This window comes from Psittacula echo, assembly GCF_963264785.1.
Source record: "Psittacula echo genome assembly, chromosome: 5".
Classification (NCBI taxonomy): Eukaryota; Metazoa; Chordata; class Aves; order Psittaciformes; family Psittacidae; genus Psittacula; species Psittacula echo.
The window spans coordinates 8210374-8224470 of NC_137739.1; the positions used below are offsets into that span (position 1 = coordinate 8210374).

General features: G+C 35.8%; 1 protein-coding gene across 2 annotated transcripts in view; it reads right to left on the reverse strand.

The window, feature by feature from the left end:
* CYTH3 (cytohesin 3) overlaps positions 1-14097 on the reverse strand; it is a gene marked incomplete at both ends in the record, with an annotated part of 51761 nt that overhangs the window by 12308 nt on the left and 25356 nt on the right. For both annotated transcript variants that reach the window (XM_080619481.1, XM_080619482.1), the window contains 5 exons: positions 1595-1675; positions 5361-5479; positions 9721-9787; positions 10213-10277; positions 10829-10911. In XM_080619481.1, coding sequence (XP_080475607.1) covers positions 1595-1675; positions 5361-5479; positions 9721-9787; positions 10213-10277; positions 10829-10911 — 415 coding nt within the window. The remainder of the gene's footprint in view (positions 1-1594; positions 1676-5360; positions 5480-9720; positions 9788-10212; positions 10278-10828; positions 10912-14097) is intronic.

Below are 14097 nucleotides of genomic sequence, written 5' to 3' on the forward strand. Positions count from 1 at the left end.
AATATTTCTGGTAGGGAAGAGAAGCAAGGAATATAAAAAGCACTTAACATCTTTACTTGAACTCATCAAAAACATTTTAAAAATAGTAACAAGAAAACCCCCAGTGCTTAGAGAGGTGCTGCCTGTCTAGTGTAAGCTCACCCTGCAAGAATCAGACCTAGATCTTAAAAAGAAACATTCACGATATTGTCTCAGTAATTTTGTAATGAACACAGGAGATCTGTGCTCCTGTTTGGCAACATGAACTGGAATAAAGTTTTTACTTTCATAACTTACTATTTCTATATATAGGTACACTGGAATGCATACAGGACAGAAGTCTTCACAAATTTACTTTTGGCACACTGTGGCACTAAAAAGCTCCAATGAATTTAACATTTTTTAATTTCTTAGGGAATTATCTAAATTAAAACAGGATCTAAACCAGCAAAGTTACATGCTCTGCCATGCAAAACAAGTTCTTGATATTCCCTGTACACTGGTTGCCAATATAGTAACCGTTTATTCCTGTCTTCATCAGTTTTCATTTTAGGACATTAAAGTGTCACAGGCCATCTTTAGTTTGTCATCTCTATATACTGTCTTTTACTCACCTTGTGCAAGGTTCCAACCCAGATCACGAATTTTGTAAGCTACCAAAATACAAACATTTAATAGTAGCAGCTGCTAAGAAGAATAAAGTTAAACCTACTGTTAAACTGGGAAAAAGAGAGAGAAATAGGAAGCCTCCCAGAAAAGCTTCAGCAGACAGAGAAAAGGCTTCCTTAGCTCCAGCCTCAGGCAGCTCAAGTTACCATCACTCAACCATAGCAAAGCTGTTCTGACTCCACATCACAAGACTGCACCAGAGACAAAGATCACATGGACATTTCAATTTATCTGGTGTCAGGATGGCGTCACTAGTGACAATGAAATTGGCAGAACTATCTAAATCAACTTAAGTTGTTAGACCTATAATGAATTTCCACTAAGACAAGAAGGGACTTCACAAGGTCACTGCATGCTAGCATCCAAGAGAAGTCAAGTAAACTGTTCATTTAGCAAGGGAAAAAAGTATACTAAAATACTATACTTTCTTTCACATGACAAGTGGGAAACTCTGAGGGAAGTAAAAATAACTTGGTTCAAAGTTTACCTCTTTGAAATTGAACATAATCAGATTATGGTCAGCAGAATTCCACCCCTTCCTTGCCCAGAGGAACAAACTGAGGTGGAAGGAAAGAAGAAAGAAGAGGGCGGCAAAGAAAATTATTTGTTTGGGTTAGGAGTTTGGTTTTTACCTATCTCAGTGCTAAGATATGAAGCAGATCCTCAAATGTCCACATATGGCAGGCACACCAAAAAGTTATTTGTTTGTGTTTGTTTAGTCATTTGTATTGGACTGAAATAATTAAGAAGTTTTCACCTTCAAAGGCAGCACACACACAAGCAATTGGAAGGGTTAAAAAAGAGCTGTCTCTGCTAACTTCCACAGCAATGCGTATAATCGTGCCAAGCTGTAGATCAACTTTCTGATGAATAAATCAACACGGGGACTAATATGAACGTGCAGTTCAAGAAAGAAAGCTCAGGTCAAAAGAGAGAATTTACTCACCTTAAGGCTTGTACAAGATTGAGATCAGCGAACTCATGGAGTTCAACAAAAGCCTGAAGAACTTTAATATTAAATTCATCTCTATGAAAGACAAAAATGCAAATAGACGATTACGATTCTGAACTTCAAAGAATTCTTAGTTATCTCTATTTGCTTCCAAGAATAAGCAAGGAAATAAATGATCATACTGACCAAATCAAGTCATCAGAAATAGTTTACAAATTTGAGAGGCATTCTGCCCATTATTGCTAGGTAGGTTAGCAAGAGCCAGTACACTTGAACCGATTTTAGCACCACTTATTTAAATGACTCAAAATGGCCTGGCCTTTCCCGCTTCCCATTTATTATTACTGCACCTGCTTTGATATGGGATGACACCAAATAAATTTATCCAGTAAAATGTCTTTTGCATAAATTGTGTCATGAACTCTTAAACTAGTAGCCAAAGCGAGATTAATTTCTTTAGCCATTCAACACATGAAAATCAAACTATCCTGTTTCTTCCTCTAAGAACAGAAAATATTAAAGCAATATATTAATTTATGTACAAAGATGAATACTTTGGGTACTGATTGTACCTAAAACCAGCTTTTTAAAAGAACTACTTAGTACATACTATATTCTTACTCCATTCTCAAAAATTGTTACAGTGGAAGTTTATTAGAGTCAGAATAGGGTTTGAACAGGCTTCTTCTCACCTAGCTTTTATATTGCTATGTAAATCATGAGACAAATTTTGCTTTGATACAAAGATTTTGAAATGAAACAGTAACATTTAAACATTAATGAACCCAAAACTGTTTGGATGCAGACAGTATTTAGCCTATGCCATCACTCAGTTCATATGCTGGAAGAATAAAGGTTTATAATCCTCAGGGTGTGCTTTAAATACATCACCAAGACAGAATGCTGCATATCAGCCTCCACCCAAAATTAGAAAGGTGTGCACCCACCAGAACTTGTGTTGCATTTCTGACTAACTGCATAGCCAGACTGCTCGGTAACACTCACAAGTAAGTACCTTAACACAAATTATTCATTCATTGAGATGTCCCCATTTTGTAAACAGAAAAACACATCACCTCTGTCAAGCAAAATGAGGCAATTCTCATCAGATTTAGTAATGCACTTTCAAGTGCATTTAAAGTTCAACTTTACTTCACTAGTTTTCAGTGCAGTAAAATGTTATAACAGTATAATGAAAGAAACCATTCAATGGGGGTACTTTGTTACTTCAAGCCAAATATTGATTTTGCTTATGTGTACGGAAAGCTGCAGTAATTCAGAACAAATATTAGCCTTATACTCTAAATTTTGCTCTTCTAGGTTTTAACATAGACTAGATTAATAGTGATACTTGTGCTGGGTACAGCTCCAAAGACACAAACGAAATATCATGAAAGGTCTAGGAAGCCACTTAAAAAGAATAAATGAAGGCGTACAAACATACAAAGAACTCTCTAATCTTTTATAGGATGTAATTAATCCCTTATTTGTTTTTAGGTATTATCCCATTCTGTTTTACCATTCACTTTTTTTCAGGCTGCTCAGTGCCATAACACTATACAAGTCAGTAATTTAAAATATCTCTCTTTATGGCAGAATGTTAAACAAATATTTCATTCTGTTGACTATCTTGGTGTTCTCTTCAGCTACATTGAGCTAGAATGCAGAATTCATGATGAGCCCCCAAGAGGGAGTGGCAAAGTAAAAGAGAATGTCCTCAGACTCCAAGTGCCTTGATAAAAAAATAGAAAGTAACTCAGCAAAAACTCATCAATAATATGCACTGCCATTTGTATAGCATAAATCACTTAATAGCCTGTTTCTGAGGTAGTCACAAAAGCAAAACTAGCAGCTTAAGACCACCTCAATTGTCACATTTTGTTTTATTCCAGGGTATTTATTTTATCTCAGGACCTAAAGGTCTACTGCATTCTTTTCAGAGGAACATAAATAAAAATTACTAGGATGCTAGGAAATTAATGTTGCAGTTCAAAGGATTATCATGAACCAAATCCCCATTCTAAACCTGACTACCTTGAAATTTCTATACACATTCCTGAAAATCAGACTGTCATCTCTTCACCTCCAGCCCCCCTTACTAATTCATGTAAGTGAACAATAGAGAGAAATACCATTTGCTTTCCCATTACCATATTAAGATTACACCCTTCACAGAAATGAAGAAACATGTAAAAAACAAACCCAAAACAATTAAGACTGACTGGACAGATTGAATGAAAGCTTACTTTAAAGCAAAAAAAAAAAAAAAAATTTAAATTTTACTTCAACTGTTCCTTAAAGTGGATATGCTGCTTCTGCCTTGTGGCAAAATAGCAGCAGTAGGTTAATTTTATTATCCAGCTGATTTATACAAAATTTCCTGATCAAATCCACTACATTTTTATTTAAGCCTTGAAAAATCTAGAAGATATAACTGAACTGCATATTTATCTGTATATATACTCAATACTAAAAACCACTGCATTTTCAGATTAGACCACAGTGCTGCTCAGCAGCATCGCTGCCAGGGATGCTGAAGAACGAGCAATATTTTTTTAAATTTTCAATGTGAACCCATGAATAGTCACAAAAATATCACTGATCACTCCAGTGGGCTTGGACATACCGGTAAAACCTTTCTGCTTGGTACAGGGGTTCTGGGAACAAGGCTAGAAAAACTGGAAGCATTTCAGACGACAATACCAAGATAGAATGCAGCTCTCAAAAACAAACACAGACTCCTTTATACAAGGCTTTGTTACAGTTTTGCAATTATGGACATTAACATATAAGTGATTTTATAATCCTGATAGTCCAAATATTCAAGAGAAACATACTGCTGTTGTATAAAAATTATTGAAATGTCTACATGTATTATACAGAAACTTCATAGACAAGATCTATTTTCAAAATCTACATGTTACAGTAAAAACTTTCATTGACACCATTAAAGTAAGGAGGAAATTGCTGAGCACAAGCTAAGCTGTTGATGCTGTTAACAAGATTACAGGTGCCTCAAAAGAGATCTGCCAGAACATATCACTACAGGAGTATATCCCAAATGAGTCAACTTTTAAACCTCTGTAACTGGTATCTGACCTGGAACATGTGCAAGCATATAGATACACATACTGCAACCCGCTCCTCACTTCCATCTCTTTCTGCTACCTTTTTCAAAATCAGTTCCTGGGTAGCACAGCAATGGGAGCAATTTGCATTTTGACTCTGTTTTGCAATAGTGTGCATAAATATGCATGTTGCATGTCTATTGTACTAGGATTGACAAGGATACAGTGCGGCTGCCATTTGTGATGCCTCCTTACTAATGGGAAGTCTGTGTGCACAGAAGATGACAGCACTAAAGCCTGCATATCACCACTGTCCCAATTATTAGCAATTGTAAATCACTCCTTGTCTGGGTACAGCATCAAGAGTTACCGGAACTGTTGCAGCTCTCGACATTCCAAAAGCTTACGGTATTAAATTCTGCATTACAGCCAAACTTAACGGTATTTTCTCAAAATAGTAAGTTACGATGAATTCAGTATCATTCCACAATGTATCCATTTAAAAAGAACAACCTAACAGGAAAAAACCCTGTCACAATACTGTAGCAGTTTTACTTCCCCCAGTACCTTTTATAGATCACAGAGTAGTACAGTAGCGCTCTCATGCAGCCTGTGAAGGGGAAGGTAACTACCAAAATCTGTAAGTATGCTTTGTAAACTCAAGAACAAAATTTTCAATATTTCTATTTTACCTTTCACCGAGGTAATCTCCAATTACCGTTTTATTTAGTCCTTCTCCTTTATAAAGGAACTGTGCAATGTCTTCTGCAGTGTTCTGCAGGAGGTCATTTTCTATCAGAAACTGTATTCCCTAGGAAGAGCAATTCCAGAGGAAAAGGAATGTTATGTTTTCTTCTACAAGCATTTGTGTAAATACCATTCAGAACATTTGGTATTAATATACTGACACAGACAAATATATAGCACATTAAGAATTACATTAGCCTACAGACTTTTTTAATGAAATGGTAAATGTTTTTCAGTTAAGATAAGCAGTTAGGTAAGTACTCATTTTAAAAAGGCTAGAAGTACTAGGTGGCAGTTTGAATCCCTCAACAATAGAAATATCAAACATTAACTGAATAATGATTCCATGTAGCTCTTCGGAGTTATTGCTTGAGTTGGCCTGTTCACAATATTGCATAAATGTCTGCAGAGACATAATCTGTAAAATCACATAATGAAGAGATAATAACCTAATTACCACCATGACACAAAATAAAGCATCTTTTATAATCTACAAACTGCAACCCAGTACATCAAGCCATTTCTTGCAGTAGAAGTTGCGGTTGAAGATACTGAAAACAGTTTAAAACTGTTTGTTTGTAAGCGACTTCTGGTTGTGCTGGAGCTAAACTATTCACAGAGAGCTTGAACTAGGCTATTCACAAACCAGTCAAGCTTCTACCATGGAGCTTCTACCACAGCCAGGAGGAGAATCTTACCCTGTCCCTCAGTGGGCACTCGATCAAGCCCCTGGACTCCTATGCCTCCATAAATTACTGGCCCTATAACTGGTACATTTTAGGGATGCCCCGAGAACTGCAAAGTGGTAAAGAAAGGAGACTAAAAGTTACATAAAGGTTAGGTAAAGGATGGAAGGGATGTTATTCCAACACTCAGCAGGTCATAAAGATAGTGCTCTTTTCTTCCCCACCACACGCCCCAACAAAGATATTCCTGTGGGCTTCTTAAAACTGTTAATGACATGCTAGTGAAAAGTAGAAATGGCATCTGTAAGTAATCTTAATGCCTTGGATTCCAAATATGTACAGAAGAGCTGAACAAATTATTCCAAATATTTTCTACTAGAATATTTCATAATTTCAGAAATACTAGAAGTTTCTCAATTTCTGCAAATTGAATAGATTTATCTCATTACAACTGGGAAAACTCCCATTATTTTTTGATATAGCACAGGAGACCCTGCAGTAACATTCAAAAAACATCCCTCTATTTGGTTGATTCTAGGTTTTTTATAATGGAATTATTACCTGCCTGAGAAAATAAAGTCAATTTGCTGACCTAATTTAACAAAGAAAATGCACTGTGATGTTACAAGGCTCAAAGCTTTTAAGAAAAAAAAAAATAATTCTGGAACACAATTTTCTCAAAATAATTTTATCACCATCTGAAAACTTAATTTCAGTGACAGGCCAATACTCTGAGAACTTAGTATTTTGATAAGTCATTTCAGAACAGACATGATTTTGTTTCAAAGAGTACATCCATTTTATCTTAAAGCAGAAATACCCGAGCTTCCCTCAGAAATGACCCCTTCAAAGCTTATTTGATAACTAAATATTTGTACAGAAAAATCATCTGACTATGAAACATTATGTTTTTTCCCATACCAAGTTATTCATTAAGCTCTCAGCTCTGTCACCAACAGAGAAACTTCCTGAAGAAATACCAGAAATAGCAGTTGCAGATTCCCACTTTCAACACCTGGACCATATTATTAATGCGTAGACTGATTAAAGTAGTTTTAAAAACGTTGTACAAATTACTGGAATGGAGATGACTAGAAGCATGGAAAATAAAAATTCTGTGCACAGAAGCACTTTAACATACTACCAAAAAAAAAAAAAAAAAAAATCAAACAATCAAAAAAATCAACATAATCTTCCATTTTCTGGATTTTTTTTTTTTTTAATGCTTAGGATGTTAAAGAACCAGAAGTCAAATAGACAGGAAAAGGAATCTGTCTGGGACAACAACTCCAGCGTCTGGAATAAACAGTAAAATAGGCCAGCCAAACCCCCATCAACTCCTACGCTATCTTTCATCTTGATGCAAATTTTCTTTCTGTAGACTGACAGGAGACTGAAGACAGCTGCACTAGTTTGATCTCCCCACACAAAATTCATGGCTACAGAAATATTCAACATTCACCACAAATATTACACTGCTTTTTTAAAGTCAGATTTCAATGAAATCTGCTTTGAATTTTGTAGGGTTTACAGTAACTTAATTACAAATTTTGCAGTTATTTAAACCCTACTTTTGTCACAGGGATTCCAGTTTCTGGGCCCAAAGCAGGAATAAATGATTTCCAGTGCTGTGAATTACAAGCACAGCTTTATGTCCTCTGTGCAGGGATTCTTGAAATGTTTTACAAACTTTACCATTACAGCCCTTCCTGCAGTTGGCTAACCAAATCCAAACAGCAAGGTATGTGACACTACATCACATAACTGTATTAAGCACAGCGATGTCGAATGAGGATTTTCTGGGTGAGGGGAAGAGGGAGAATTTCTCTCCGTACACACTAGAACATGTAAAGGTCTTCAAATAAAAGTGGTAAAAGAAAATTACCTCACTGTGCTCCTGCTAATTGAAAACATTAGACCTCTGTTACTTGGTTTTAAAGAAGAGAACTTGGACGATTCAGTGCATGTATTATCATCCCAGTTCTTTCACATTCCTAACTCTGGAGACCATCTTCCCTTCCATTTATGAATGAAAAACACTCTTCTCACAATGACCCCAAGTTAATTCTCTCAACACTACAAGGACATACATTTTGGCTGCCTGTAATTTAAAGTAGCAGCTGCAAACAAGATGACCTAGCTTTAGAGCAGGCAGCTACTGCAGGCCACCACTGATTCACAGACATTAAGTAAGTAGTAGACTTACTACTGTAAGTCTACCACATTTAGATTATGCTACAGTAGTAATGTGGCCACAGCATCTATTTATAGAAATAATTTCACCCAGCAAGCACAGTAGCAAAAATAGTTAACACTGGAATGAAAGCATCTGACATCATCCTGTGACTTTGCCACAAACTTCTAGGATGGGAAAGAGCTGGAGAACAACAGCAAACTATCAGGATATTTGGGGGCATTCTGCCCTCAACAGAACAGAAGTTAGACAGTCACCAAATGGAAAAGAAAAATACAAGACATGGTCAGTAGCTTGAAAAACAGTTTTATATCTCAAAGTACTTGAGTGTTTCTGGTAAATTGAAAACAGCCTGGAGAATAGTAGCTATCCCTGTACAGAACATTACAGAAAAGCCACCAAAATGTAACTGAATTTAATACAATTTGGAAGAAAGCATGTCAAGAACACACACAGAAAACCAAATGCTAAACAATTTCCAAGAAGACCTCCAAGAAGACTCTTCACAAATTCAAAATGGAATATTAACCACAAACAAAACAAAACAGTAAAACAAAACAAGGAAAATGAAAAGTAAAGACAAGGCTAAAGGTCAAGTATGTCAAAGCACCTCTTTTAAATCTATCAGGAGAGGTCTGTAAGAGAATGTCCCTGAATTTTCCTGAAAATTAACAATTACTTATAAAAAGTAGAGGTACTTCAGAGAAATGAACTATTTCTTGACTAAACGCACAGCAGGCTTCTTCAACCTGGTAACCAAACTTCTGCCTGCAGGTGTTTGTACAAGTCATATAGGTGCACCTATATATTTATAGAAACAGAGATATTCATACATGCCTTTTCCACAAACAGAATTTAGATATGCAAATATAAAAGCCTGGAGGAGAACAAATTAAAAAACTTGTGACAGGTATTTTGGAAGGAAAAAAAAAAGAGGGCATAAAAAAAGAATAAAAAACGTGTGGCCTCACTAATAGCCAAACATCAAAATATCTTTAGAATGGTATTTGACATATCAACATAGAACACCTCTACCAGGTGCAAGTAATCTTTCTGCAACACAGCTCAATCAATATTGGCATATTTGATTGTTGATAAATAGTCTCCATTATCAAAAAAGGTTTGCTTAAGTGAAAAAAAGCACACAACTGGCAAACTAGATGACTGCTTCTAATTTAACCCTCTGCTCAGTGTGTTACAGGATATACAAATAAGGCCTATGAACTTACATTATCAGAAATGTTTTCTCAAGAAAACTCTATTTACTATCGATCATATTACAAGCAGGAACTTGATTCCTGAAAAGGAAGAAAAAAAAACCCCAAACCCCAAAACCAAAACCACCAAAAAACCCCACAAAACAAAAAACCTCCACAAAACCACAACAAAACAAACAAAACCAAGCCCAAACCAAACATTCTCTACCTTCTTAGGGTCCATGTTGAATTTCTTCCTTCCCATGGCTATTTGCTTATTTCTTTGAGTAGTTTTGCTACACATGGAGAAAAAGAAGAAACAATAAGCAGTTATCAGTTGCTCTTTTACAAAAACGACAACTTTTGGGTGAGCTTATTTGAATCGTATTTTGGCTACTTTGTATTTTCTATTACAAAACGGAGACATTCACTTTTTATAAAGCAGAAAATTATGTTGCTATTTTCAATTCCTTCAAGTAATTGCAAATTCAGAGAACTGTATGATTATCAATCAGAAACATTTCATGTTCTATCCAATATATTCTCTATCCAAATGAATGGCACACCTGAACAGGATAAAGTCAGGCTTTAGAGACTTTATAGCAGACCGAATAAAGGTGATCCAATGTTTACTTAGTGTGATATAGCTATTTTCATTTGCTATTCCTGGAAGACCTGTTCCAAGGTTTTACTGAATCATGTCCATGTTACCATTACTTACCTTTCTTCTACACTAGTCAGATTATCAATTTCTGTCATAACCTCAGCAATTTCAAATTTTAATCTCTGCCAAAAGAAGGAAGAACAATATGTTAATCTACATTAAGACACTCTTTGAAATCATCTATCATACATTAAAATGATCAATTAGGTTTTATTTTCTAATAATTGCTAGTCACTTGAAAAAAGTGATGAATTTTGTGGCTTCCTTAGATATTTAGCTTAGAGATTTTACCACAACTGATTTGACTGTTAAACATGGATCTGAACTCCCAGTGTGTGCTCATGTCAGAGCATTGAGACCAAACCAATTTCAGTGTAAGATTTCTTTATGTAGATTTTTTACTTACTTATACCCTGTATGCAAATCTGCTGTTTAATGAGTTCTTGATGACACAGATCAATTGCATACATATGCACATACTACATTAAATACAAAAGTTACCTTTTTCAAAAGCACACAAATGATGTGTAAATCCTATATATTATTAGAATTTGGCTTAAGCCATTTATATGCGTTTAAAACCATCATATGAAATTCATACCTAGGTAGCAGTTTACTGTAACTTAATCTACTGAAGCAGCCCTGTAAGGATCTTTACAGATGAATCAATTACCTCAATATCATCAATCAATTCTTTTTTCCTGCGACGAATATTTAAAAGCTCTTCTCTTTCTTCTATGGAGAGGTCATCAGGCACTGGAATAAAGCAAAATGTAGAGTCGTTAAGCATTTCCAAATATGACAGATGATCCCACATGAAAATGGAACAAATAATTTCTGCACAGTCCTCATTTCCAAACCGCCTCTATTCTGGAAAGTTTTCGCCAAACTTGCAGTGCTGCACAGGCATTCATCTCTAAGCACACTTCAGACTTAAATTTCTTTGTTTTTTGTAATGGGTTAAAACTTAAACAGGGGAAGTTTAGATTGGATATAAGGAAGAAATTCTTTACTGTTAGAGTGGTGAGGCACTGGAATGGGTTGCCCAGGGAGGTTGTGAATGCTCCATCCCTGGCGGTGTTCAAGGCCAGGTTGGACAGAGCCTTGGGTGGCATGGTTTAGTGGGAGGTGTCCCTGCCCATGGCAGGGGGGTTGGAACTGGATGATCTTAAGGTCCTTTCCAACCCTAACTATTCCAAATATATGTCATCACAGAAAACTGAATAAACCTGGTTAAGAAAAGTAAGTTTACATGAAACATCAGGGCATGTGGGGTTTTTTTTTTAAGCTCTGATCATTTTCAGGGTGCATGGAAGGGGAAAAACACTGACAAACAAAAATCCCCCCCCCCCCAAAAAAAAAAAAAAACTAACAAAAAAACCTAAAAAAAACAAACAAAAAAACAAAAAAAACCCCCCGACACCAACAACCCTAATTTATTGGAATTCTACTTTATAAAATTGTAAGTAAGGTAATTGAACGAATGACTATGGACAGAATCTATCATTTAAGTGGCACAAAGGAAACTGCGGGAAGATTTGGCTCTAGACCTTAATTGTTAAATTCAAGTCTAATTCATTCCGATTATCTCTATAACAAACCAAAATTTATGTAAATTAATTATGATTCAAAAGACATGATTAACTTTCATGGAGAAAAGCCAAAGAACAGCCAAAGCTCTATATAAGAGGTATATCCTGGTGCTGACTTCAGACAACATCATAATTTTAGCAGTACCCCTTCATTCACTCGCTTTGAAGGGCAGAGAAGCACGTAAGTACAATACTACTAACATTCTTAACAGTAAATCCTTTCCACCCATAGGATATACAAATAAACACACAGTCAGAATCAACTATTTACCACAGGGCTTCATAAACTTGTGTTTTTTGTTTAACATCATTTAAGTGAGTCTGAAGTATTTAAGTCCATTTTAGGTCTCTCCTTGGCTGTGCTAAAACAAACGTTATCCTGTTGATAAAAATTTATTGCTACTGAAGGTGCAAACACGTTTCTCTACACCCCTATGGCCATCACCCACTCTAGCATCAGCCCTGTATCCCGCAGGCTCTCCCTGACAACCAGCAAATGTGAAAAGTTATTTACACAGACCCTCTGCTTTTCTTGAGACATTAGGTTTTCCCTAACAAGAAATTTCTCTGGACAGAGATTACTCCTGCTCACTTGTACAGCAGTAGATATTAGCCACAAATATTCACCTCCTTTGCGATGATCCTGTAACAGCAGTTTTAATGCTACCCACTTTTGTTGGAAATAGCTACTTAATTATAGAACAGCTTCTCCTTTTATCCCTCAGTAAGATGGAATGACAAAAATAATTATTAAGATATTTAAGCAGTTCTGTCCCAGCAGCAACACACAACAAATACCGTCATTTGGGATGGCTAAAGCTGTTTGTGTCATACACATGTCACAGACTGTAGTAACAGGATCACAAGCAAAGGTTTGGCTTGATAGGAGATTTTTAAAGCCACATTTGAAACACAGTCTTTGTTCAAATGTTAATAATGAAATATATTGGTTATTTTCAACATCCAGTGGTTAAGCTCCTTTCCTTTCAGGATTCAAATCATAACATAAAATCCAAATGGCAACAGGCCTTGTTAGACATGAAGTAATTACGGCAAATGATCTCATTTAACTACTCCAGATACAAACATGATTAAATTACTTCCAGTTTAGGAAATAACAGTCTTCTGTTGAATGAATACCAGGTTTCAATATGTTTACCTGCTTTTTCTCTTCATCTCATCAGAAATCCACCCAATCCATTCATTCCTAAAATGTTCTTTGATGCAAATACTGATAAGATTCTTTTCACATCAAACTTTATAAATATACGTGCCTACATCATGTCTTTGTCTATGTGTATACTTTAAGATTTTAAAACTCCAAAACTCAGGAGATTTTTTGACTACATGAACACTATGTACATACACATACCACAAATACTCCAACTAGTTAACTAAGGACTGACTAAAACAAAAAATTATGGCTGTTATCCAATGTTGATTATTAAAAACGCAAATTGTGTATAATCAATCACTCTCTTTGCTGGGAAGCATGCTGAAGTGTACTTAAAGCATTTCTGCAGTCTTACTTCAGTAGATGAAGTTAGATTAAAATTTTGCAGTACTAGCATTAGTAAAAGCTTTTAATTTTTCAACTTTTTGCCACAGCAGATGTTTTGGCAACTCTCACCTTTGCTGGCAGCTGGAAATACTAATCAGAACCCAAACAGAAACTAATCTTGAAGAATTAAATAGAATTAACAGGCGGTATTTGATTTTTCTTCAAGCTGAGGTACCAAATCTCTGGATTAGCTGCTATTACAAATCCTTGACAGAACAGGTTTGGACTATACAGAACAAGTGAAATTGCTGTCAAAATTCATGTTGATTTCATTCACTTTTCTATGCTCAGGAAACCCACCAAAGAAAAGAAATCAAACACCTCAATCCTTTCCCTCCAGCACCCAAAGACTGTTGTGTTTTTTTCCTTTGCTCTGATCACAGCCGCAGCAGAGACACAACCCTCACAGTATAATTAATGATGCTGTTAGACAAGAAGGAAATAAACTAAATGGAATCAGACTGCCTTTTGCATTAGGAAATAACATCAAGTATTTATCTGCCAGATACAAGACAAGGAAAGTCTGCTGGAAAAGAAAATTCTGCACTTGGAGAGCACTTAGAAAACAGTATTAAAGAGAAAGCTACATAACAATGCAACATCTTTAAATAACGGTATTAATACCAGAGCCAAAAGATTTTGGTATCCCTGATAAGAATAAAAGAACCAGGATGCAGCTGAGTGGGGGTTACAGTACTGTTCAGCTTCCAGAAACTATTGATATACTCAATATTTTACTTTCACTCACACTCCCAGCACAGAGAAGGGATGACTGACTTGACAGGATGA